Source organism: Oncorhynchus nerka, linkage group LG18 (genome assembly GCF_034236695.1).
Source record: "Oncorhynchus nerka isolate Pitt River linkage group LG18, Oner_Uvic_2.0, whole genome shotgun sequence".
Lineage (NCBI taxonomy): Eukaryota > Metazoa > Chordata > Actinopteri > Salmoniformes > Salmonidae > Oncorhynchus > Oncorhynchus nerka.
Window position 1 is genome coordinate 17,441,144 of NC_088413.1, and position 26,698 is coordinate 17,467,841.

Sequence of the window (26,698 nt, forward strand, 5' to 3'; positions counted from 1 at the left end):
TTATCATGATAACAGATAGTTATAGGAAGGTTACCATGTGTTAAATTATCATGATAACAGATAGGTAGGTTACCATGTGTTATATTATCATGATAACAGATAGTTATAGGTAGGTTACCATGTGTTATATTATCATGATAACAGATAGTTATAGGAAGGTTACCATGTGTTATATTATCATGATAACAGATAGGTATAGGTAGGTTACCATGTGTTATATTATCATGATAACAGATAGTTATAGGTATGTTACCATGTGTTATATTATCATGATAACAGATGTGTTATATTATCATGATAACAGATAGTTATAGGTAGGTTACCATGTGTTATATTATCATGATAACAGATAGGTAGGTTACCATGTGTTATATTATCATGATAACAGATGTGTTATATTATCATGATAACAGATAGTTATAGGAAGGTTACCATGTGTTATATTATCATGATAACAGATAGTTATAGGTAGGTTACCATGTGTTATATTATCATGATAACAGATAGTTATAGGAAGGTTACCATGTGTTATATTATCATGATAACAGATAGTTATAGGTAGGTTACCATGTGTTATATTATCATGATAACAGATAGTTATAGGTAGGTTACCATGTGTTATATTATCATGATAACAGATAGTTATAGGTAGGTTACCATGTGTTATATTATCATGATAACAGATAGTTATAGGAAGGTTACCATGTGTTATATTATCATGATAACAGATAGTCATAGGAAGGTTACCATGTGTTATATTATCATGATAACATAGTTATAGGTAGGTTACCATGTGTTATATTATCATGATAACAGATATAGGTAGGTTGCCATGTGTTATATTATCATGATAACAGATAGTTATAGGTAGGTTACCATGTATTATATTATCATGATAACAGATAGGTAGGTTACCATGTGTTATATTATAATGATAACAGATAGTTATAGGTAGGTTACCATGTGTTATATTATCATGATAACAGATAATTATAGGAAGGTTACCATGTGTTATATTATCATGATAACAGATATATTATCATGATAACAGATAGTTATAGGAAGGTTACCATGTGTTATATTATCATGATAACAGATAGGTAGGTTACCATGTGTTATATTATCATGATAACAGATAGTTATAGGAAGGTTACCATGTGTTAAATTATCATGATAACAGATAGGTAGGTTACCATGTGTTATATTATCATGATAACAGATAGTTATAGGTAGGTTACCATGTGTTATATTATCATGATAACAGATAGTTATAGGAAGGTTACCATGTGTTATATTATCATGATAACAGATAGGTATAGGTAGGTTACCATGTGTTATATTATCATGATAACAGATAGTTATAGGTATGTTACCATGTGTTATATTATCATGATAACAGATGTGTTATATTATCATGATAACAGATAGTTATAGGTAGGTTACCATGTGTTATATTATCATGATAACAGATAGGTAGGTTACCATGTGTTATATTATCATGATAACAGATGTGTTATATTATCATGATAACAGATAGTTATAGGAAGGTTACCATGTGTTATATTATCATGATAACAGATAGTTATAGGTAGGTTACCATGTGTTATATTATCATGATAACAGATAGTTATAGGAAGGTTACCATGTGTTATATTATCATGATAACAGATAGTTATAGGTAGGTTACCATGTGTTATATTATCATGATAACAGATAGTTATAGGTAGGTTACCATGTGTTATATTATCATGATAACAGATAGTTATAGGTATGTTACCATGTGTTATATTATCATGATAACAGATAGTTATAGGTAGGTCACCATGTGTTATATTATCATGAAAACAGATATAGGTAGGTTACCATGTGTTAAATTATCATGATAACAGATAGTTATAGGAAGGTTACCATGTGTTATATTATCATGATAACAGATAGGTAGGTTACCATGTGTTATATTATCATGATAACAGATAGGTAGGTTACCATGTGTTATATTATCATGATAACAGATAGGTAGGTTACCATGTGTTATATTATCATGATAACAGATAGTTATAGGAAGGTTACCATGTGTTATATTATCATGATAACAGATAGTTATAGGTAGGTTACCATGTGTTATATTATCATGATAACAGATAGTTATAGGAAGGTTACCATGTGTTATATTATCATGATAACAGATAGTTATAGGTAGGTTACCATGTGTTATATTATCATGATAACAGATAGTTATAGGTAGGTTACCATGTGTTATATTATCATGATAACAGATAGTTATAGGTATGTTACCATGTGTTATATTATCATGATAACAGATAGTTATAGGTAGGTCACCATGTGTTATATTATCATGAAAACAGATATAGGTAGGTTACCATGTGTTAAATTATCATGATAACAGATAGTTATAGGAAGGTTACCATGTGTTATATTATCATGATAACAGATAGGTAGGTTACCATGTGTTATATTATCATGATAACAGATAGGTAGGTTACCATGTGTTATATTATCATGATAACAGATAGGTAGGTTACCATGTGTTATATTATCATGATAACAGATAGTTATAGGTAGGTTACCATGTGTTATATTATCATGATAACAGATAGTTATAGGTAGGTTACCATGTGTTAAATTATCATGATAACAGATAGTTATAGGAAGGTTACCATGTGTTATATTATCATGATAACAGATAGGTAGGTTACCATGTGTTATATTATCATGATAACAGATAGGTAGGTTACCATGTGTTATATTATCATGATAAGATAGGTAGGTTACCATGTGTTATATTATCATGATAACAGATAGTTATAGGTAGGTTACCATGTGTTATATTATCATGATAACAGATAGTTATAGGTAGGTTACCATGTGTTATATTATCATGATAACAGATAGTTATAGGTAGGTTACCATGTGTTATATTATCATGATAACAGATAGTTATAGGTATGTTACCATGTGTTATATTATCATGATAACAGATAGTTATAGGTAGGTCACCATGTGTTATATTATCATGAAAACAGATATAGGTAGGTTACCATGTGTTATATTATCATGATAACAGATATAGGTAGGTTACCATGTGTTATATTATCATGATAACAGATAGTTATAGGTAGGTTACCATGTGTTATATTATCATAACAGATAGTTATAGGTAGGTTACCATGTGTTATATTATCATGATAACAGATATAGGTAGGATACCATGTGTTATATTATCATGATAACAGATATAGGTAGGTTACCATGTGTTATATTATCTTGATAACATATAGTTATAGGAAGGTTACCATGTGTTAAATTATCATGATAACAGATAGGTAGGTTACCATGTGTTTATATTATCATGATAACAGATAGTTATAGGTAGGTTACCATGTGTTAAATTATCATGATAACAGATAGTTATAGGAAGGTTACCATGTGTTATATTATCATGATAACAGATAGGTAGGTTACCATGTGTTATATTATCATGATAACAGATAGTTATAGGTAGGTTACCATGTGTTATATTATCATGATAACAGATAGTTATAGGTAGGTTACCATGTGTTAAATTATCATGATAACAGATAGTTATAGGAAGGTTACCATGTGTTATATTATCATGATAACAGATAGGTAGGTTACCATGTGTTATATTATCATGATAACAGATAGGTAGGTTACCATGTGTTATATTATCATGATAACAGATAGGTAGGTTACCATGTGTTATATTATCATGATAACAGATAGGTAGGTTACCATGTGTTATATTATCATGATAACAGATAGTTATAGGTAGGTTACCATGTGTTATATTATCATGATAACAGATAGTTATAGGAAGGTTACCATGTGTTATATTATAGGTTACCATGTGTTAAATTATCATGATAACAGATATATTATCATGATAACAGATAGTTATAGGAAGGTTACCATGTGTTATATTATCATGATAACAGATAGTTATAGGTATGTTACCATGTGTTATATTATCATGATAACAGATAGTTATAGGTAGGTTACCATGTGTTATATTATCATGATAACAGATAGTTATAGGAAGGTTACCATGTGTTAAATTATCATGATAACAGATAGGTAGGTTACCATGTGTTATATTATCATGATAACAGATAGTTATAGGTAGGTTACCATGTGTTATATTATCATGATAACAGATAGGTAGGTTACCATGTGTTATATTATCATGATAACAGATAGTTATAGGAAGGTTACCATGTGTTATATTATCATGATAACAGATAGGTAGGTTACCATGTGTTATATTATCATGATAACAGATAGGTAGGTTACCATGTGTTATATTATCATGATAACAGATAGGTAGGTTACCATGTGTTATATTATCATGATAACAGATGGTTATAGGTAGGTTACCATGTATTATACTATCATGATAACAGATAGGTAGGTTACCATGTGTTATATTATCATGATAACAGATAGTTAGAGGTAGGTTACCATGTGTTATATTGTCATGATAACAGATAGCTAGGTTACCATGTGTTATATTATCACGATAACAGATAGTTATAGGTAGGTTACCATGTGTTATATTGTCATGATAACAGATAGGTATGTTACCATGTGTTATATTGTCATGATAACAGATAGTTGTAGGTACAGTAGGTTACCATGTGTTATAATATCATGATAACAGATAGTTGTAGGTACAGTAGGTTACCATGTGTTATATTATCATGATAACAGATAGTTATAGGTAGGTTAACATGTGTTATATTATCATGATAACAGATAGGTAGGTTACCATGTGTTATATTATCATGATAACAGATAGGTAGGTTACCATGTGTTATATTATCATGATAACAGATATATTATCATGATAACAGATAGTTATAGGAAGGTTACCATGTGTTATATTATCATGATAACAGATAGTTATAGGTAGGTTACCATGTGTTATATTATCAGGCCATTATGTATTAAACTGAACTGATGAGGTTATTTTGATCAATGTGTTTGATACCTGTTATTTCCAATTCCCATCAAGGCCAGGAGAGGTACCCTGTGATATCTGCTCTGAGGTCCAAGCTCTGAAGTTCTGTCAGACCTGCAGTGTGTCCTACTGTGAGACCCACATCATTCAACACTATAAAATACCTAAACTACAGAAACACACGCTGGTGGATGTGACTGGAGACCTGGTGCAGAAACTCTGTCAACATGACTACAGTTCTCTGGAGGTGTTCTGTAGGACAGACCAGATGATGATCTGTAGTCAGTGTGCAGAGACAAACCACAAAGGACATGATACCATCCTCCTTGAGACAAAGAAAACAGGAAGACTGGTTTGTTTTCCTTCTCTTCATTGCCTGATGTACAGTATTTGATGGATAAGGAGGGGTTTGTGTCAAGAGAAAAATAACATTTGTTTCACAGAAAGGATTGACTCTTTCTTTGGTTTTCACAGCATAAGAGTTTTGATGGCTACCAACACACAACGCTGTCCTCAGATGATGGTAGGTATGGAGCGAACTGACCCAAACAACATTATTTAATTTAAATAAACATTTAAGACGATACATTTAGTAAGATATCAATAGTTGTCTCTTAAATGCTGTGATGAATAGTACGCATTTGTTTTTGTAATTTTATTTTCAATAGTGTGTTTTTTTTCTCTCTCGTTATTCCTTCACCAGTGCTGCCCCCTCCTGGTGACATCCAGGTCCTGTTGCTGACGTCAGACTCTGTGTCTCTGAGCTGGAGTTCTCCTCAGGGGGTTAAAAGGCCACACAAGTTCAGGGTCACTTGGAAATGTGACGGGGAAACAAGCTCATCAATAGTGAAAGGCGGGTATCATCTTAAAATAAGCAGTCTCCAACCTGGTAAAAAGTACCAGTTCAACGTGGCTACAGAGGAAGAAGATGGAAGACAAAGCAGATGGATCTCTGTATCCACAGGTAAAGAGTTTGGTTTTAGTCATATTTTACTGACATACTTTGTTGTTTTTTAAGAGATATGTTATGGATCTTCTTAAAACAAATCATGATTTTCGTTCCAGTGGTTCCACCCAGAGACTTAAAGGTAGACAATTTGAAAGATACCTCCTTCACTCTCCACTGGACCAAGGCTGAAGGAATGGAGAAAGTTCCACAACGCTTCCTCATATCCTACTACAGCCCAGGAACAGACCACCATGCAGAGAATACTGAAGACTGCCACACAACATTCTCAAACCTGCAACCTGGTACTGAGTACACTGTCAGTGTCTCTACTGTGCTGAACAATGGGGAACAGAGTGAACCAGTCTCTACAACCATTTGCACTAGTAAGAGATCTACCTCACCTTGTTACAGCTCAACTCTTTACCAGTAACCAGAACAGACATTTTGTTACATTACAAATCCAACTTCTGATTTAAGCTTATTTCTTCCCATATCTAAAGGAATTGCAAGCAGCCTTTAAAACCTGTTGACGGGGTAGGGTTCCCTTTTGGGAACGACACCTCCCACGTTCAGCTGGAATGGTGGCGCACGGAATGCAAAAATATTCTTAGAAATATTTAACCTTCACACATTAAAAGTCCAATAGCTCAAATGAAAGATAAACACCTTGTTCATCTAGCCAGCAAGTGAGATTTCTAAAATGTTTTACGGCGAAAACATAGCACATATTTATGTCAAACCACCACCAAAGACACAGCTAATTTGAATAGCCAAGTTGAACAAAATATGCAATCAACAAACGCAGGATTGAAAGAAAAATAATTCACTAACCTTTTGAAAATCTTCATCAGATGACAGTAATAGGACATGTTACACAGTACATTTATGTTTTTTTCAATAATATGCCATTTATATCCATAAATCTCTGTTTACAATGACGACATTTCAAAAAATGCTACTAAAATGTCCGGAGAAATGATGATAGCTCCGTCAGATAACGTCAGATAACAAGCAATACACATCATAAACTTTGACTAAATATACATGTTCTACATATAGTTAGAAAGATATACTTCTTCTTAATGCAACCGCTGTATTACATTTATTTTTAACGTTACAGAGTTTGTTCACTAGGCTATAATATGAGACGGCGCTCAGAAATTAGCAGTATGTCTCTATGTTGGAGTCCACAGAAACACAAAATAACCACATAAATATTCCCTTACCTTTGATGTTCTTCGATCAGAAGCCGTGGAAGGAGTCATACTTACCAAAAACTGCAGTTTGGTTTTCAAGTCTGTGTCTTTGGGTTATCAAACGCGACAAATTCCGGCTGAAATGCAGCCAAAATTCTAGTGGATGCGCATCAAAACTTCAAAATGACATATTATATGTCGACTAAACTGGTCAAACTAAGTGCAGAATCAAGCTTTAGGATGTTCTAAACGTTGCAAAACAATTATCAGCTTGAACAGACAAACCGACATTGTTTGGTGAAACCTGGAACAAAGAGAGCTCCGGACCCGACGCGCGCAAGAGAGTACATGTATTTTCGCGTGACCCGAAGATTTTAGCCCGCCAAAGTGCGAGGGAGCGTGCGATTCTCACAATGAAACGCCCCATTGAAAGGAGACATCGCGCTAAAGAGATAGAACCTGTTCCCAGATCCGTAGCTGGTTGGGAAGGGTGGGGGCGATGACGTCAAAGTTGGCCCAACTTTTCTGATGACAAGAGAGAGTTTGGGAGAATGGCTGCCCTGAGAGTTCTGCTTTACATACAGACATAATTTGAACGGTTTTAGAAGCTTTAGAGTGTTTTCTATTCAATAATAATTATTATATGCATATATTAGCAATTTTGGACCGATTTTTGTTCTGTTTACTATGGGCACGCAATTCCTCCAAAGGGGGCAGTATTCTGCCCTATCTCTATTATTAATACTTTGTCTACTATTCTACTTTTCCTCCTGTAGTGTATTTCTGGAGTTAAACTATAACGTTGACAATAATGTATTTTCCCATAGTACTTCCTGCTCCAGACCAGCTGACTGTTGACTCAGTGGACACCACATCAGCTGCTGTTAGCTGGAACCAGCCACCAGGATTGGACCAGACCCAACACCATTACCAGATCTCCTACCACTGTCCAGGGACAGAACCACACATCACTACCACGTCTTCACACAGCATCACTCTCTGTGACCTGCAAGGTGGTACTCAGTACTCTGTCTCTGTCTGTACTGTGCTGGAAGATGGAAGGAAAAGTCAACTGGTGTTAACAACCCTCACCACAAGTAAGGAAGTACACTATTTGTTTTTGCATGTGTTTTGTTGTTGTTATTATATTGGTCTTGGTCTATTACCAAATAGGGCTATCTTCTGTATACCCCTTTACCTTGTCACAACACAACTGATTGGCTCAAACACATTAAGAAGTAAATACATTCAACACATTAACTTGTATGAATGCACACCTGAAATGCATTCCAGGTGACTACCTCATGAAGGTGGTTGAGAGAATGTCAAGAGTGTGCAAAGCTGTCATCAAGGCAAAGGGTGGCTATTTGAAGATTCTCAAATATAAAATATATTTAGATTTGTTTAACACTTTTTTTGCTTACAACATGATTCTATATTTGTTATTTCATAGTTTTGATGTCTTCACTATTATTCTACAATGTAGCAAATAGTCCAAATAAAAAATAAAAAAACCTTGAATGAGTAGGTGTTCTAAAACTTTTGACTGGTAGTGTACATACATTTTACATATACTGTACATTTTACATAAAATATTTTTTACAGTTTTTCTGCTACGTATACATACATTTACATACCTGGTACTTTCATATACAGCAATCACAATAATACATTACCAACAAGCTCTTTAATCCCACCCCTCAGCCACTCTCAGCCCATCCCACCTATTACCATAGACCTCAGTTCTTTAATCCCACCCCTCAGCCACTTGCAGCCCATCCCACCAATCACCATAGACCTCAGCTCTTTAATCCCAACCTTCAGCCACTCTCAGCCCATCCCACCTATCACCATAGACCTCAGCTCTTTAATCCCACCCCTCAGCCACTCTCAGCCCATCCCACCTATCACCATAGACCTCAGTTCTTTAATCCCACCCCTCAACCACTCGCAGCCCATCCCACCTATCACCATAGACATAAACTCTTTAATCCCACCCCTCAGCCTCTCTCAGCCCTCTCTCAGCCCATCCCACCTATCACCATAGACCTCAGCTCTTTAATCCCACCCCTCAGCCACTCTCAGACCATTCCACCTATCACCATAGACCTCAGCTCTGTAATCCCAACCTTCAGCCACTCTCAGCCTATCCCACCTATCACCATAGACCTCAGCTCTTTAATCCCACCCCTCAGCCACTCTCAGCCCATCCCACCTATCACCATAGACCTCAGTTCTTTAATCCCACCCCTCAGCCACTCGCAGCCCATCCCACCTATCACCATAGACCTTGTGGTGGAAAATCGGTTCAAATATGACACAACCAAGAACTTTGTGAAAATCAATAGGCTTTTAATAACAAGGTATCGCAAGCCGGAGTGGCCCGCGGAACACACACCCTTTTTCAGAGCACTCGCTCTGAGTTATACCATACCACATAAGTCCCTCCCATATGCAAATTAAGTTACATCCCAATCCGTGCATCCTGCTTGTTCAGCCCAATAACGCCCACATCTGCTGTCCGTCAGATTATAATGATGACAAGACCCTTGCTTTGACCTAAAGATAATATACGTCCCTCTATCCTATGGCCTGTGTGTTGACCCTGTAATTAACTCCATGTGTCCTTTTGTATGTGTGTCTTTTATCTTGGATCAGCGGACTGTGTGTCTCCTCTAGTTTTAGTGTGTCCAGCTGTCCTGGTGCCCATGTGTCACCCTCTCTTCATATGGTTGTCTAAGATCAACAGACTTATGTGTCTCCCCTGTCATGTGATTGATGACTATAATCCATCAGTTGGTCATTTGGCTGACCCCCTCCTTTGTATATCCCTCTGATCTTTGTATGTCCAGCTGGTCTAGGTGTCTATGTGTCTGCATTTTTAGTGTTTCCAGCTGTCCCATACTCCCATGGCCTTTCTCTGGCTTCCTGTCCTATACAATAGACAATGCATTTTACCAGAACGGGAAATGAACCCATAAGTGTATCTTTCTCTTGTGTTACAATATTTATGTATATAATTTCTCCCATAACCTCAGCTCTTTAATCCCACCCCTCTGCCTCTCTCAGCCCTCTCTCAGCCCATCCCACCTAACACCATAGACCTCAGCTCTTTAATCCCACCCCTCAGCCACTCTCAGCCCATCCCACCTATCACCATAGACCTCAGCTCTTTAATCCCACCCCTCAGCCTCTCTCAGCCCATCCCACCTATCACCATAGACCTCAGCTCTTTAATCCCACCCCTCAGCCACTCTCAGCCCATCCCACCTATCACCATAGACCTCAGCTCTTTAATCCCACCCCTCAGCCACTCTCAGCCCATCCCACCTATCACCATAGACCTCAGCTCTTTAATCCCACCCCTCAGACACTCTCAGCCCATCCCACCCATCACCATAGACCACCATCGTTTGGTTTCCATGTGCCATATATTTTTCAATTGTGCTGTGATGTTTTACAAACATTTAGAACCTTTCTAGTCAGAGTATCCACAGATTGTGAGCTTAAGATGAAAACCTTTCCTACGAGTATTATTCATTTATTGAATATGGCTTTTCATATCACCCAACACTGTTATTTGTAAGGTTCATTTTAAGCGAATGTTGTAATGAAGTAACCTACTTAAGTATTATCTCTGGTGTCAAACTGACTAGTTATCTAAATGACTGTAATGTAAATGAAATAATCATAATGGATGTGTCAGAGTGGGATGTAAAGGTACAGTAGCTTCTCTGATGAGAAATATATGATGGTGATTTTCCTGAATATTTCATATTTCCTGATCTTCCTTTCTATTTACAGGATCCTATCTGATGGAGCTGTTGTCAAAGACTGGACTGGAAGATCATTATGAAAACAAGCTGACGTTAAGTACTGTCCTTGAGATAAATGCTGATACTACATCAGATGAACCTCTTACCACTATGCAGTCACTTCCAGGGGCCTTCCTTAAGAAATTAATTATGGCAAATCTGAATGCTAGGAGTGTCAAATGTATGTCCACCGATGCAGAAGTTTCATTTCCGGGTACAGACCGTTTTGAGAATCTAAAAAGTGACTCTGCTAACAGTAATGTCATTAATCCACTGGACCTGATAACTTCCCTGTTTCTGTGCTCAGATGGTTTCCTGCAGCAGGAGATGGTCCAGAAAATGTCCATGTGTCAGTTTGCTGTTCCTCTTCTGCTGCCCAACTGTGACACAGAACAAATCACTTTGATGCTGTGGGCCTTAAGGGACATAGTGAAGAAGTTTAGACTCTCTTCCCAAACAGACACAAAGGCTTTTGTGGAGGAGAGAGTTGTTCTCTCTGATATTCCCATGGTGTCCTTTGTTAGGTTAGGTGAGATTAGAGTGTCCAAGTCTCAGATCTTGAACAAACTGCTTAGTAACCCTCAGCAGTACCATGACACATTTGTTCATCATGATATGGAATGTGGCGACATCCCCCACAGAATTTCAGATGGTCTGGTTGAAATCAGCTGGTACCTTCCATGTGGGAACAGAAACATAGACATCTTCACTAAGCCTGTGGCGGTGGCTAATCTCAGAGGAGACATCAGGTCCTTTGAAAAACAGTTCTCCTTTCTGTGTCAAACATCAGCTGCAGTTTACATTTTCACTGATGATTTAAAGGCATATCTCAATTTGTTGAAAAGCAAAAACACAAAAGCAGAGTTATTTCTGGTCGTCAACTCTCAAAGAAAATCGTTCAGAGTAGACACATTAAAACAAATGATCACAAACTGCAGTATCAATGACCAAAATGTGATTGTCAAGAAAAAGAAAAACGATGCAGAATTTGTCAAAACCCTGCAATCATCTGTTGGTGACATCATTGAAAATAGTCCAGACCGGTTGACAGTGGAAAACATGACTGACATAGCTCGTCACAGTGGGATTCTGGTTGATGAAGACCGCCATGACTGTCAGAGTGCCAGGAAGATGGCAGATGAAATCACCAGCAACATCAGAGAGACAGTCAAATTTAAAGACAAACAGCTACCCTTACAGGGGCAAATCTGGAAAGAGCTTTCCCAGTTGGAGAAAGAGAGATGTAGACTGAGAAAACAAGGGGATCAAGACATTGAACACTGCAGGAGCTCTCTGAAGGAGAAGGAGGAAGAGCTGAGAAAGAAACAATATACATTTTACATGTCAGATGCAATGAAAAGCTTCATTTTAGGATTGTCAGGTTCAGGAGCTGAGCGTTCCTATTTCCTCAAATGGATGCAGATAAATCTGGACAATCTGTCACGTCAGAACCTGTCTGCTTTGAGGGACCAGTACAAAGATCTTTGCCAAAATTCTCCTGAGAAAAAAGACGACATTAAAGATTTGGATAAGCAAATATCTGACTGTTCCTTGGGACTTGAACACTTCCTGCGTGAGTTGGGCCAGTTATATGAAGCTGCCTGCTCCCTCCCTGAAGACAGTCCTCAAAGGAAACAGATGGAGCAGCTCCCTGGATTGTGTGCTCAGATGCTGTTGGATGGTTTCCCCATTGAGCTTGTGGATGGAGATGCATCAAATATCCCTCTGAAATGGATATCAGCTGTTCTGACTCGGCTGCATAATCTTGTGGACTCTAACAGCAAAATCCGGGTTGTGACAGTTTTAGGGGACCAAGGTACTGGGAAGTCCACTCTCCTCAACACCATGTTTGGAGTCCAGTTTGCTGTCAGCAGTGGAAGATGCACCAGAGGGGCCTTCATGCTGCTGATTAAAGTCAACAAAGAACTCAAGGAGGAACTGAAATGTGACTTCATCATGGTGATTGACACAGAGGGGTTGAAATCACCAGAGTTGGCTCAACTAGATGATAGCTATGAACATGACAATGAACTGGCCACACTGGTAATTGGACTCAGTGATGTCACTATCATCAACATTGCCATGGAGAACAACACAGAGATGAAAGATATTCTGCAGATTGTTGTTCATGCTTTTATCAGGATGAAGGAAGTGGGGAAGAAGCCAGTATGTCATTTTGTGTACCAAAACGTGTCAGACATGTCTGCTCATGACAACAACATGAGAGAGCGGAAGAAGTTGTTGGAACAGTTGAATGAAATGACCCAGGTAGCAGCCAGAATGGAGAAGAAGGAGAATATCACCAAGTTCACTGATGTGATGGAGTATGATCCAGACACAAGCAGCTGGTACATCCCAGGACTCTGGCATGGGACTCCCCCTATGGCTCCAGTCAATGCTGGATACAGTGAGGCTGTGTATGATTTAAAAAAGAGCTTGATGCAAGACTTAATCAAATGCCAGAGTAATGATGACATGACACATTTCCTGAAGTGGACAGAAAGCTTGTGGGAGTCTGTCAAATTGGATAAATGAATTGTAAGTGTCAGAAACAGCTTGGTTGCAGATGCATACACCAGTTAATGCTTTAAGTACAATGGTTGGAACGGTCCTTCAAGAAGGACATTTATTCCTGGATAATGGGTGCTGAAAGCAGAATATAAAACAGATCCAAACCCCCAAATGAGCATATGAAACGTGCTGAAGGACTTGTCCTGTCATCCCAATGGTGGAAGCAGTTTATTACTGTCACTAGGACAGCAGAACCCCTGCCCATCAGGTTCTAAGTTACCAGTTAGAATAATAGAATACACAAGGTGCAATTTAGAAATGTGGTTTTATATCAGCTGGTTTTCTCTTGTTATGTAAGTCACTGACAGTCAGTCATTTAGCCCATGTCAGCAAAACAAAGATTGCTAAGTTAGTTTAGCGGCCAGCTATCTAAACTATTATGGTTGAATTACCTGCTGGGGGGGCCCTATTGTTTTTGTCAGTCTAACGCCGATATTATAATTTAAAAAATGTAATTAAAAAATGATATTATTTTAAATCAAATGTATTTATAAAGCTCTTTTACATCAGCAGATAATTATACACAAACCCAGCCTAAAAGCCCAAACAGCAAGCAATGCAGACGTAGAGTCACGGTGGCTAGAACAAACTCCCTAGAAAGGCAGGAACCTAGGAAGAAACCTAGAGAGGAACCAGGCTCTGAGGGGTGGCCAGTCCTCTTCTGGCTGTGCTGGGTGGAGATTATAATCATACTGTTGACTACTATTGACTTGGACTGGAGTATGAAGACAAATCTCAACATTAGAAAAAATATATTCATATAATTTGTATAAACAGCTGGATTAAAATTAAATGAAGATTATGCTCATTGGGATGAAACAAGGATATATATTTACAAGAGGGAAGTGTAACTAATTATTAAAGAAAGGTCATTTTGTTTGTTTGAGCTTCGATATTGTATATTATCTTTGGTTTGATTTAGTTTTATCTTGTATATCATTCATGCAGTCTTTGAAGGACTAACCCAGTGATGGACTAAAGGGATCCATAGATCAGTGCAGACTGTACATACTGTGATTGTAAATATTGTCCATTAGATTTACATCCATAGAGATGTGATTCTATATGTAATGCTATGTTTTACACCTTTACAAAAAGCCTCTGAAACAGATACATACATACTTGTTTAAGGCTTTTGTATGTTTGTAAGCAGAGAACATCTTAGTCCTCATCTTATGAAAGGAAGTTGCATTAAGGGCTACTTTAGTTGCATGCATGTTAAAATATTCATTTCCGTCATGTAACAAGTTAATTATTCCATTGTTTGTTTATTTGTCTGAGATTTGTCAAATGTAAAGAATGTATACACATCTGATTTCATAAAAAAATATCTGCATTATTTTACTTTAGAAAAATGCATAACCAATGATTCATCACCTACTTAATGAACATCAACATTTATCATTGAAATACTTTTTATATATCTAATTTCAAAATCCCAGCATTATTTTATTGTAGAAAAATCCATGTATCATATCCTATGATTAATCTACTTATCATCATACTAACAACAATGTATACCACTTATCATTGAAGGACTTTTTAAATAAAAACTTTTCATTGAGATTACGTTTATTTTACTTCATTCCCTCATAGATATATTTTAAGTTAATAAAAATATTATAATTAACATTTTAAACCTCTTGAAATATTTGTATTATACAGTAGGATGAACCCCCCCCCCCTAATCTACCTTATATTATACAGTATAATCATACCACAAACCTTTTCTTTAAATAATGAATCTATATTTATTAATTGACTATATGGCGTAGTGCTATTAAAATGCATGAAAAGTGCTTTACAAATCATTTTATTATTACAATGTAGGTTATGCAATTAAAACAGACATTAAGTATTGTTAGGGATTGTTTCTATAGCAATGAAAATCAGTAAGAACAAATACACCCACAAATATATTAAAGTGAGTGAGAGAAAGAGAGAAGAGAAGTAGAGGAAGACCAGGTTTGATTGAGGAAATAAGTGAATTGCTTTGATATTAGGTGATTCTACACTGACAACAGATGTAAACAGTCATGTTGACTCCATACCTCTGAAAGCATCCATTCACTCCTATCCAGTGGGGAAATTAACAGGTCAATCTTGGTGGGGCAAAAAAAAGTGGGCTACATCCCAGCAAAGACACTGCACAACACTAAACAATACATTAATTGCACTATAACGGTGACAAACGGTGCACACAAACTGTTAGGGCCTACATAAAGCTGTCCCAACATCTTACCACTGTTACACCTGGCTATCAGCGGAGCCTTGTCTGGCAGCGAAACAGTTCATTCAGCCTCATTTACTGCCTTTAAAAAAAACATAGCTGATATGGCTGACTTGCTTAAACAATTGTGGCTTCTAATGACAATTGAGATGTACAAACTATGGCATGAGGGGACGATAAGCGGATAAGAGGCAATCTGTAATTTCGAATAAGACATTAATGAGCGAGCTAGGATGGACGTAATCAATATAACTATTTGTTTAGCACTTTTGAAATGTACAGCGACAGAGTTCAGAACATGGGCCATTCTTAGTGTTCTCCCTCTACACCAAGTCAGAACCATAGGATAAAGAAAGGAGGCATATAAAGCAGACAATGAAAGCAACATTTTATGATTACATTTCTCGAAAACAGGTTATTGGCTACATGTGCACCACCAAGTTAGAACAGTAGGTGAAATTAGAGGGGTAAATAGACCAAATTATTAGGGTGAGGCACATGGGCTACTAACAGCATACTACACAACATACACTTAGTATCTCTCACGTCACCCCGCTCCTCCGCTCTCTCCACTGGCTTCTAGTTGAAGCTCGCATCCGCTAAAGACCATGGTGCTTGCCTACGGAGCTGTGATGGGAACGGCACCTCAGTACCTCCAGGCTCTGATCAGGCCCTACACCCAAACAAGGGCACTGCGTTCATCCACCTCTGGCCTGCTCGCCTCCCTACCACTGAGGAAGTACAGTTCCCGCTCAGCCCAGTCAAAACTGTTCGCTGCTCTGGCCCCCCAATGGTGGAACAAACTCCCTCACGACGCCAGGACAGCGGAGTCAATCACCACCTTCCGGAGACACCTGAAACCCCACCTCTTTAAGGAATACCTAGGATAGGATGAAGTAATCCCTCTCACACCCCCTTAAAAGATTTAGATGCACTACTGTTCCACTGGATGTCATAAGGTGAATGCACCAATTTGTAAGTCGCTCTGGATAAGAGCGTCTGCTAAATGACTTAAATGTAAATGTAAATGTAGTATTACTTTCTTAGCTACAGTATACATATCTCCCTGGCATATTACATTATTTATGCAGCAGCATGCTGTGTTGTTGTGCTGTGCTCACCTTGTTGTGCTGTGCTCACTTGAACAGGAAAGTGGCACGGTGGTCTTTCAACGACAAATTTTGTTATCAAAGTTTGGCATTCTCTGGATTTATGGTTCTTTCAAGACAACTGGGAACTCTGGGGGAAAAAAAGGTCAAACCATGATGACGTCAGTGATTTTCAAGTCTTAGCGCTAGAAAGAGGCCCGAGTTCCCGATGTACAATTCCGAGTTGGATGAACGTTCAAAACGTATTTCCCCGTCTGAGCTAGTTTTTCCAGGAATTCCCAGTTGTCTTGAACCCACCGAAGTCAAGTTTTCGCAGTTTCGAGTTAAGTTGTTTTGAGCGCAGCACAAATCCTGCTTCATTGACAGCATGGCCAATGTTGAATGTTTATCATTTTAAACTTGGAAAAGAGACACTAAATCCCAGATTTGGGACCACACAGACACTCCAATGAATATCAGGTTATTGATTGCTTTGCAAGGCTTGCAGTTACCCACAGTCTCTGATTCCTTCCACACCACTCATTGTTGAATTTGCGATTTCCAACTTGTGTAATGTTTATGTCCAATGGCCGATGAGCGCTGATATTATCTATAATTTCCCTTCATTATTTATCTTCATATGACAAGGATTAAAAAGTATTTTGTCGACTTGATTCATGATGATGACTGCTAGCCAATATTTTCAAAGTATTATGTAAACACAATCAGTCCAATCAAAGCTACTGTAGATATTACGTGATTTGACGTAATTTTATCTGTGGCCAATGACCTTGAGCCTTTCCAACACCTACGCTCCATATTTTCCGCTGGCTGCCCCACCACCACAGAAAGCACTGAGCTCGGCTGAAACACCTGCATTTTGGAGCTGTCTTACTCAAGAAAGCATAAAAGAGACAATGTTTGTATGCGGCTTTATTAACTCAATATTATATATTTTTTTACATTGTTTGCAAACTGATAAGTATTAATGCCAAAATAACATGCAAAACAGGTAAGACCTCCCCCCTCCCCCCAAAAATGTGGGGCTCATAATGACGGGTCACCACTGCTCCTATCATGTCTGCTGTCTCTGCCAACATCTAAGTTCTGACCCATCATCTCCACAAAGTCCATAAAGGTCCCTCTGCCGCCAACTAGAGGGAAAATGCCATTGACTGGAAGCAGAGAGGGATAGTGGAGGAGAAAACAGATGACATTTATGGTGGTACAGTCTCATGAACCCAACCTGTTTTAAAAGAACACACAGTTTATTGAGCTCTGTTTACAGTCAATGTTAGCAGAGAACTGGCATAGAAAGTCTAGTCGGTCAAGAGGAAATGGCATCGGGTGGGCTTAGGTTTGTATGGCCAACACACTGACTCAACTCCAGCCACTTTAATAATGGGAATTGATTTAAAATATATCACTAGCCACTTTAAACAATGCTACTTAATATAATGTTTACATACCCTACATTATTTATCTCATATGTATACGTATATACTGTACTCTATATCATCTACTGCATCTTTATGTAATACATGTATCACTAGCCACTTTAAACTATGCCACTTTGTTTACATACTCATCTCATATGTATATACTGTACTCGATACCATCTACTGCATCTTGCCTATGCCGCTCTGTACCATCACTAAATGCTGCCTACAGCCCATATTAATATGCAAAATATGAATAGTTGATATTTCATTCATTAATACATGATTGTGTTTCTATCTCTGCCTTGGTATGAGGCCTGAGATTAACTGGCTATTATAAACTAGCTGGTTCCAGCTCTGGAATTAATTGCCCATTATAAACGGGGTGGTTCGGGCTCTGAATGCTGATTGGGTGACAGCCGTGGTATATCAGACTGTTAATCACACTGTATTATTGATCTACTAGTGCTGTCATGTTAATCACACTGTGTTATTGATCTACTAGTGGTGTCATGTTAATCACACTGTATTAGTGATCTACTAGTGGTGTGTCATGTTAATCACACTGTATTATTGATCTACTAGTGGTGTGTCATGTTAATCACACTGTGTTATTGATCTACTAGTGGTGTCATGTTTAATCACACTGTATTAGTGATCTACTAGTGGTGTGTCATGTTAATCACACTGTATTATTGATCTACTAGCGGTGTGTCATGTTAATCACACTGTGTTATTGATCTACTAGTGGTGTCATGTTAATCACACTGTATTATTGATCTACTAGTGATGTCATGTTAATCACACTGTATTATTGATCTACTAGTGATGTCATGTTAATCACACTGTATTATTGATCTACTAGTGGTGTCATGTTAATCACACTGTATTAGTGATCTACTAGTGGTGTGTCATGTTAATCACACTGTGTTATTGATCTACTAGTGGTGTCATGTTAATCACACTGCATTATTGATCTACTAGTGGTGTGTCATGTTAATCACACTGTAATATTGATCTACTAGTGATGTCATGTTAATCACACTGTGTTATTGATCTACTAGTGATGTCATGTTAATCACACTGTATTATTGATCTACTAGTGGTGTCATGTTAATCACACTGTGTTATTGATCTACTAGTGGTGTGTCATGTTAATCACACTGTGTTATTGATCTACTAGTGGTGTGTCATGTTAATCACACTGTGTTATTGATCTACTAGTGGTGTGTCATGTTAATCACACTGTGTTATTGATCTACTAGTGATGTCATGTTAATCACACTGTATTATTGATCTACTAGTGGTGTGTCATGTTAATCACACTGTGTTATTGATCTAGTGGTGTGTCATGTTAATCACACTGTATTATTGATCTACTAGTGGTGTGTCATGTTAATCACACTGTATTATTGATCTACTAGTGATGTCATGTTAATCACACTGTATTATTGATCTACTAGTGATGTCATGTTAATCACACTGTATTATTGATCTACTAGTGGTGTCATGTTAATCACACTGTATTATTGATCTACTAGTGGTGTGTCATGTTAATCACACTGTATTATTGATCTACTAGTGATGTCATGTTAATCACACTGTATTATTGATCTACTAGTGGTGTGTCATGTTAATCACACTGTATTATTGATCTACTAGTGGTATGTCATGTTAATCACACTGTGTTATTGATCTACTAGTGGTATGTCATGTTAATCACACTGTGTTAGTGATCTACTAGTGGTGTGTCATGTTAATCACACTGTGTTATTGATCTACTAGTGGTGTCATGTTAATCACACTGTATTATTGATCTACTAGTGGTGTGTCATGTTAATCACACTGTGTAATTGATCTACTAGTGGTGTGTCATGTTAATCACACTGTAATATTGATCTACTAGTGATGTCATTTTAATCACACTGTGTTATTGATCTACTAGTGGTGTCATGTTAATCACACTGTATTATTGATCTACTAGTGATGTCATGTTAATCACACTGTATTATTGATCTACTAGTGGTGTGTCATGTTAATCACACTGTATTATTGATCTACTAGTGATGTCATGTTAATCACACTGTATTATTGACCTACTAGTGATGTCATGTTAATCACACTGTATTATTGATCTACTAGTGGTGTGTCATGTTAATCACACTGTGTTATTGATCTACTAGTGGTGTGTCATGTTAATCACACTGTGTTAGTGATCTACTAGTGGTGTGTCATGTTAATCACACTGTATTATTGATCTACTAGTGGTGTGTCATGTTAATCACACTGTGTTAGTGATCTACTAGTGATGTCATGTTAATCACACTGTATTATTGATCTACTAGTGGTGTGTCATGTTAATCACACTGTGTTAGTGATCTACTAGTGATGTCATGTTAATCACACTGTGTTAGTGATCTACTAGTGATGTCATGTTAATCACACTGTATTATTGATCTACTAGTGGTGTGTCATGTTAATCACACTGTGTTAGTGATCTACTAGTGATGTCATGTTAATCACACTGTATTAGTGATCTACTAGTGGTGTGTCATGTTAATCACACTGTGTTAGTGATCTACTAGTGATGTCATGTTAATCACACTGTATTATTGATCTACTAGTGGTGTGTCATGTTAATCACACTGTGTTAGTGATCTACTAGTGATGTCATGTTAATCACACTGTATTATTGATCTACTAGTGGTGTGTCATGTTAATCACACTGTGTTATTGATCTACTAGTAGTGCCATGTTAATCACACTGTATTATTGATCTACTAGTGATGTCATGTTAATCACACTGTATTATTGATCTACTAGTGATGTCATGTTAATCACACTGTATTAGTGATCTACTAGTGGTGTGTCATGTTAATCACACTGTATTATTGATCTACTAGTGATGTCATGTTAATCACACTGTGTTATTGATCTACTAGTGATGTCATGTTAATCACACTGTATTATTGATCTACTAGTGGTGTCATGTTAATCACACTGTGTTATTGATCTACTAGTGGTGTGTCATGTTAATCACACTGTGTTATTGATCTACTAGTGGTGTGTCATGTTAATCACACTGTGTTATTGATCTACTAGTGGTGTGTCATGTTAATCACACTGTGTTATTGATCTACTAGTGATGTCATGTTAATCACACTGTATTATTGATCTACTAGTGGTGTGTCATGTTAATCACACTGTGTTATTGATCTACTAGTGTGTCATGTTAATCACACTGTATTATTGATCTACTAGTGGTGTGTCATGTTAATCACACTGTATTATTGATCTACTAGTGATGTCATGTTAATCACACTGTATTATTGATCTACTAGTGATGTCATGTTAATCACACTGTATTATTGATCTACTAGTGGTGTCATGTTAATCACACTGTATTATTGATCTACTAGTGGTGTGTCATGTTAATCACACTGTATTATTGATCTACTAGTGATGTCATGTTAATCACACTGTATTATTGATCTACTAGTGGTGTGTCATGTTAATCACACTGTATTATTGATCTACTAGTGGTATGTCATGTTAATCACACTGTGTTATTGATCTACTAGTGGTATGTCATGTTAATCACACTGTGTTAGTGATCTACTAGTGGTGTGTCATGTTAATCACACTGTATTATTGATCTACTAGTGATGTCATGTTAATCACACTGTGTTATTGATCTACTAGTGGTGTGTGATGTTAATCACACTGTGTAATTGATCTACTAGTGGTGTGTCATGTTAATCACACTGTAATATTGATCTACTAGTGATGTCATTTTAATCACACTGTGTTATTGATCTACTAGTGGTGTCATGTTAATCACACTGTATTATTGATCTACTAGTGATGTCATGTTAATCACACTGTGTTATTGATCTACTAGTGGTGTGTCATGTTAATCACACTGTATTATTGATCTACTAGTGATGTCATGTTAATCACACTGTATTATTGATCTACTAGTGATGTCATGTTAATCACACTGTATTATTGATCTACTAGTGGTGTGTCATGTTAATCACACTGTGTTATTGATCTACTAGTGGTGTGTCATGTTAATCACACTGTGTTAGTGATCTACTAGTGATGTCATGTTAATCACACTGTATTATTGATCTACTAGTGGTGTGTCATGTTAATCACACTGTGTTAGTGATCTACTAGTGATGTCATGTTAATCACACTGTATTATTGATCTACTAGTGGTGTGTCATGTTAATCACACTGTGTTAGTGATCTACTAGTGATGTCATGTTAATCACACTGTGTTAGTGATCTACTAGTGATGTCATGTTAATCACACTGTATTATTGATCTACTAGTGGTGTGTCATGTTAATCACACTGTGTTAGTGATCTACTAGTGATGTCATGTTAATCACACTGTATTATTGATCTACTAGTGGTGTGTCATGTTAATCACACTGTGTTAGTGATCTACTAGTGATGTCATGTTAATCACACTGTATTATTGATCTACTAGTGGTGTGTCATGTTAATCACACTGTGTTAGTGATCTACTAGTGATGTCATGTTAATCACACTGTATTATTGATCTACTAGTGGTGTGTCATGTTAATCACACTGTGTTATTGATCTACTAGTAGTGCCATGTTAATCACACTGTATTATTGATCTACTAGTGATGTCATGTTAATCACACTGTATTATTGATCTACTAGTGATGTCATGTTAATCACACTGTATTAGTGATCTACTAGTGGTGTCATGTTAATCACACTGTGTTATTGATCTACTAGTGGTGTGTCATGTTAATCACACTGTGTTATTGATCTACTAGTGATGTCATGTTAATCACACTGTATTATTGATCTACTAGTGGTGTGTCATGTTAATCACACTGTGTTATTGATCTAGTGGTGTGTCATGTTAATCACACTGTATTATTGATCTACTAGTGGTGTGTCATGTTAATCACACTGTATTATTGATCTACTAGTGATGTCATGTTAATCACACTGTATTATTGATCTACTAGTGATGTCATGTTAATCACACTGTATTATTGATCTACTAGTGGTGTGTCATGTTAATCACACTGTATTATTGATCTACTAGTGGTATGTCATGTTAATCACACTGTGTTATTGATCTACTAGTGGTATGTCATGTTAATCACACTGTGTTAGTGATCTACTAGTGGTGTGTCATGTTAATCACACTGTGTTATTGATCTACTAGTGGTGTCATGTTAATCACACTGTATTATTGATCTACTAGTGGTGTGTCATGTTAATCACACTGTGTTATTGATCTACTAGTGGTGTGTCATGTTAATCACACTGTAATATTGATCTACTAGTGATGTCATGTTAATCACACTGTGTTATTGATCTACTAGTGGTGTCATGTTAATCACACTGTATTATTGATCTACTAGTGATGTCATGTTAATCACACTGTATTATTGATCTACTAGTGGTGTGTCATGTTAATCACACTGTGTTAGTGATCTACTAGTGATGTCATGTTAATCACACTGTATTATTGATCTACTAGTGGTGTGTCATGTTAATCACACTGTGTTAGTGATCTACTAGTGATGTCATGTTAATCACACTGTGTTAGTGATCTACTAGTGATGTCATGTTAATCACACTGTATTATTGATCTACTAGTGGTGTGTCATGTTAATCACACTGTGTTAGTGATCTACTAGTGATGTCATGTTAATCACACTGTATTATTGATCTACTAGTGGTGTGTCATGTTAATCACACTGTGTTATTGATCTACTAGTAGTGCCATGTTAATCACACTGTATTATTGATCTACTAGTGATGTCATGTTAATCACACTGTATTATTGATCTACTAGTGATGTCATGTTAATCACACTGTATTAGTGATCTACTAGTGGTGTGTCATGTTAATCACACTGTATTATTGATCTACTAGTGATGTCATGTTAATCACACTGTGTTATTGATCTACTAGTGGTGTGTCATGTTAATCACACTGTATTAGTGATCTACTAGTGGTGTCATGTTAATCACACTGTATTATTGATCTACTAGTGGTGTGTCATGTTAATCACACTGTATTATTGATCTACTAGTGGTGTGTCATGTTAATCACACTGTGTTATTGATCTACTAGTGGTGTGTCATGTTAATCACACTGTGTTATTGATCTACTAGTGATGTCATGTTAATCACACTGTGTTATTGATCTACTAGTGGTGTGTCATGTTAATCACACTGTGTTATTGATCTACTAGTGGTGTGTCATGTTAATCACACTGTAATATTGATCTACTAGTGATGTCATGTTAATCACACTGTATTATTGATCTACTAGTGGTGTCATGTTAATCACACTGTGTTATTGATCTACTAGTGATGTCATGTTAATCACACTGTGTTATTGATCTACTAGTGGTGTGTCATGTTAATCACACTGTATTATTGATCTACTAGTGGTGTGTCATGTTAATCACACTGTAATATTGATCTACTAGTGGTGTGTCATGTTAATCACACTGTGTTATTGATCTACTAGTGGTGTGTCATGTTAATCACACTGTGTTATTGATCTACTAGTGGTGTGTCATGTTAATCACACTGTATTATTGATCTACTAGTGGTGTGTCATGTTAATCACACTGTGTTATTGATCTACTAGTGGTGTGTCATGTTAATCACACTGTGTTATTGATCTACTAGTGATGTCATGTTAATCACACTGTGTTATTGATCTACTAGTGGTGTGTCATGTTAATCACACTGTGTTATTGATCTACTAGTGGTGTGTCATGTTAATCACACTGTGTTATTGATCTACTAGTAGTGCCATGTTAATCACACTGTATTATTGATCTACTAGTGATGTCATGTTAATCACACTGTATTAGTGATCTACTAGTGGTGTGTCATGTTAATCACACTGTGTTATTGATCTACTAGTGGTGTGTCATGTTAATCACACTGTGTTAGTGATCTACTAGTGATGTCATGTTAATCACACTGTATTATTGATCTACTAGTGATGTCATGTTAATCACACTGTATTAGTGATCTACTAGTGGTGTGTCATGTTAATCACACTGTGTTATTGATCTACTAGTGGTGTGTCATGTTAATCACACTGTGTTAGTGATCTACTAGTGATGTCATGTTAATCACACTGTATTATTGATCTACTAGTGATGTCATGTTAATCACACTGTATTATTGATCTACTAGTGGTGTGTCATGTTAATCACACTGTGTTATTGATCTACTAGTGGTGTGTCATGTTAATCACACTGTGTTATTGATCTACTAGTGGTGTGTCATGTTAATCACACTGTGTTATTGATCTACTCGTGGTGTGTCATGTTAATCACACTGTAATATTGATCTACTAGTGATGTCATGTTAATCACACTGTGTTATTGATCTACTAGTGGTGTGTCATGTTAATCACACTGTGTTATTGATCTACTAGTGGTGTGTCATGTTAATCACACTGTGTTATTGATCTACTAGTGGTGTGTCATGTTAATCACACTGTATTATTGATCTACTAGTGGTGTGTCATGTTAATCACACTGTGTTAGTGATCTACTAGTGATGTCATGTTAATCACACTGTATTATTGATCTACTAGTGGTGTGTCATGTTAATCACATTGTGTTAGTGATCTACTAGTGATGTCATGTTAATCACACTGTGTTATTGATCTACTAGTGATGTCATGTTAATCACACTGTATTATTGATCTACTAGTGGTGTGTCATGTTAATCACATTGTGTTAGTGATCTACTAGTGATGTCATGTTAATCACACTGTGTTATTGATCTACTAGTGGTGTGTCATGTTAATCACACTGTGTTAGTGATCTACTAGTGATGTCATGTTAATCACACTGTATTATTGATCTACTAGTGGTGTGTCATGTTAATCACACTGTGTTATTGATCTACTAGTGGTGTGTCATGTTAATCACATTGTGTTAGTGATCTACTAGTGATGTCATGTTAATCACACTGTATTATTGATCTACTAGTGATGTCATGTTAATCACACTGTATTATTGATCTACTAGTGGTGTGTCATGTTAATCACACTGTGTTATTGATCTACTAGTAGTGCCATGTTAATCACACTGTATTATTGATCTACTAGTGATGTCATGTTAATCACACTGTATTATTGATCTACTAGTGATGTCATGTTAATCACACTGTATTAGTGATCTACTAGTGGTGTGTCATGTTAATCACACTGTATTAGTGATCTACTAGTGGTGTGTCATGTTAATCACACTGTTTTAGTGATCTACTAGTGGTGTGTCATGTTAATCACACTGTGTTATTGATCTACTAGTGGTGTGTCATGTTAATCACACTGTATTATTGATCTACTAGTGGTGTGTCATGTTAATCACACT

The 26,698-nt window shown here is 36.7% G+C and overlaps 1 protein-coding gene across 1 annotated transcript in view; it reads left to right on the forward strand.

Moving 5' to 3' along the window:
* LOC115115415 (up-regulator of cell proliferation-like) overlaps window positions 1-15,096 on the forward strand; it is a 492,735-nt gene extending 477,639 nt beyond the window's left edge. The window contains exon 8 of the mRNA XM_065003579.1: window positions 10,949-15,096. Within this exon, the coding sequence (XP_064859651.1) occupies window positions 10,949-13,494 (2,546 nt within the window). The 3' untranslated portion in view covers window positions 13,495-15,096. The remainder of the gene's footprint in view (window positions 1-10,948) is intronic.
* The last annotated feature ends 11,602 nt before the right edge of the window (window positions 15,097-26,698 follow it).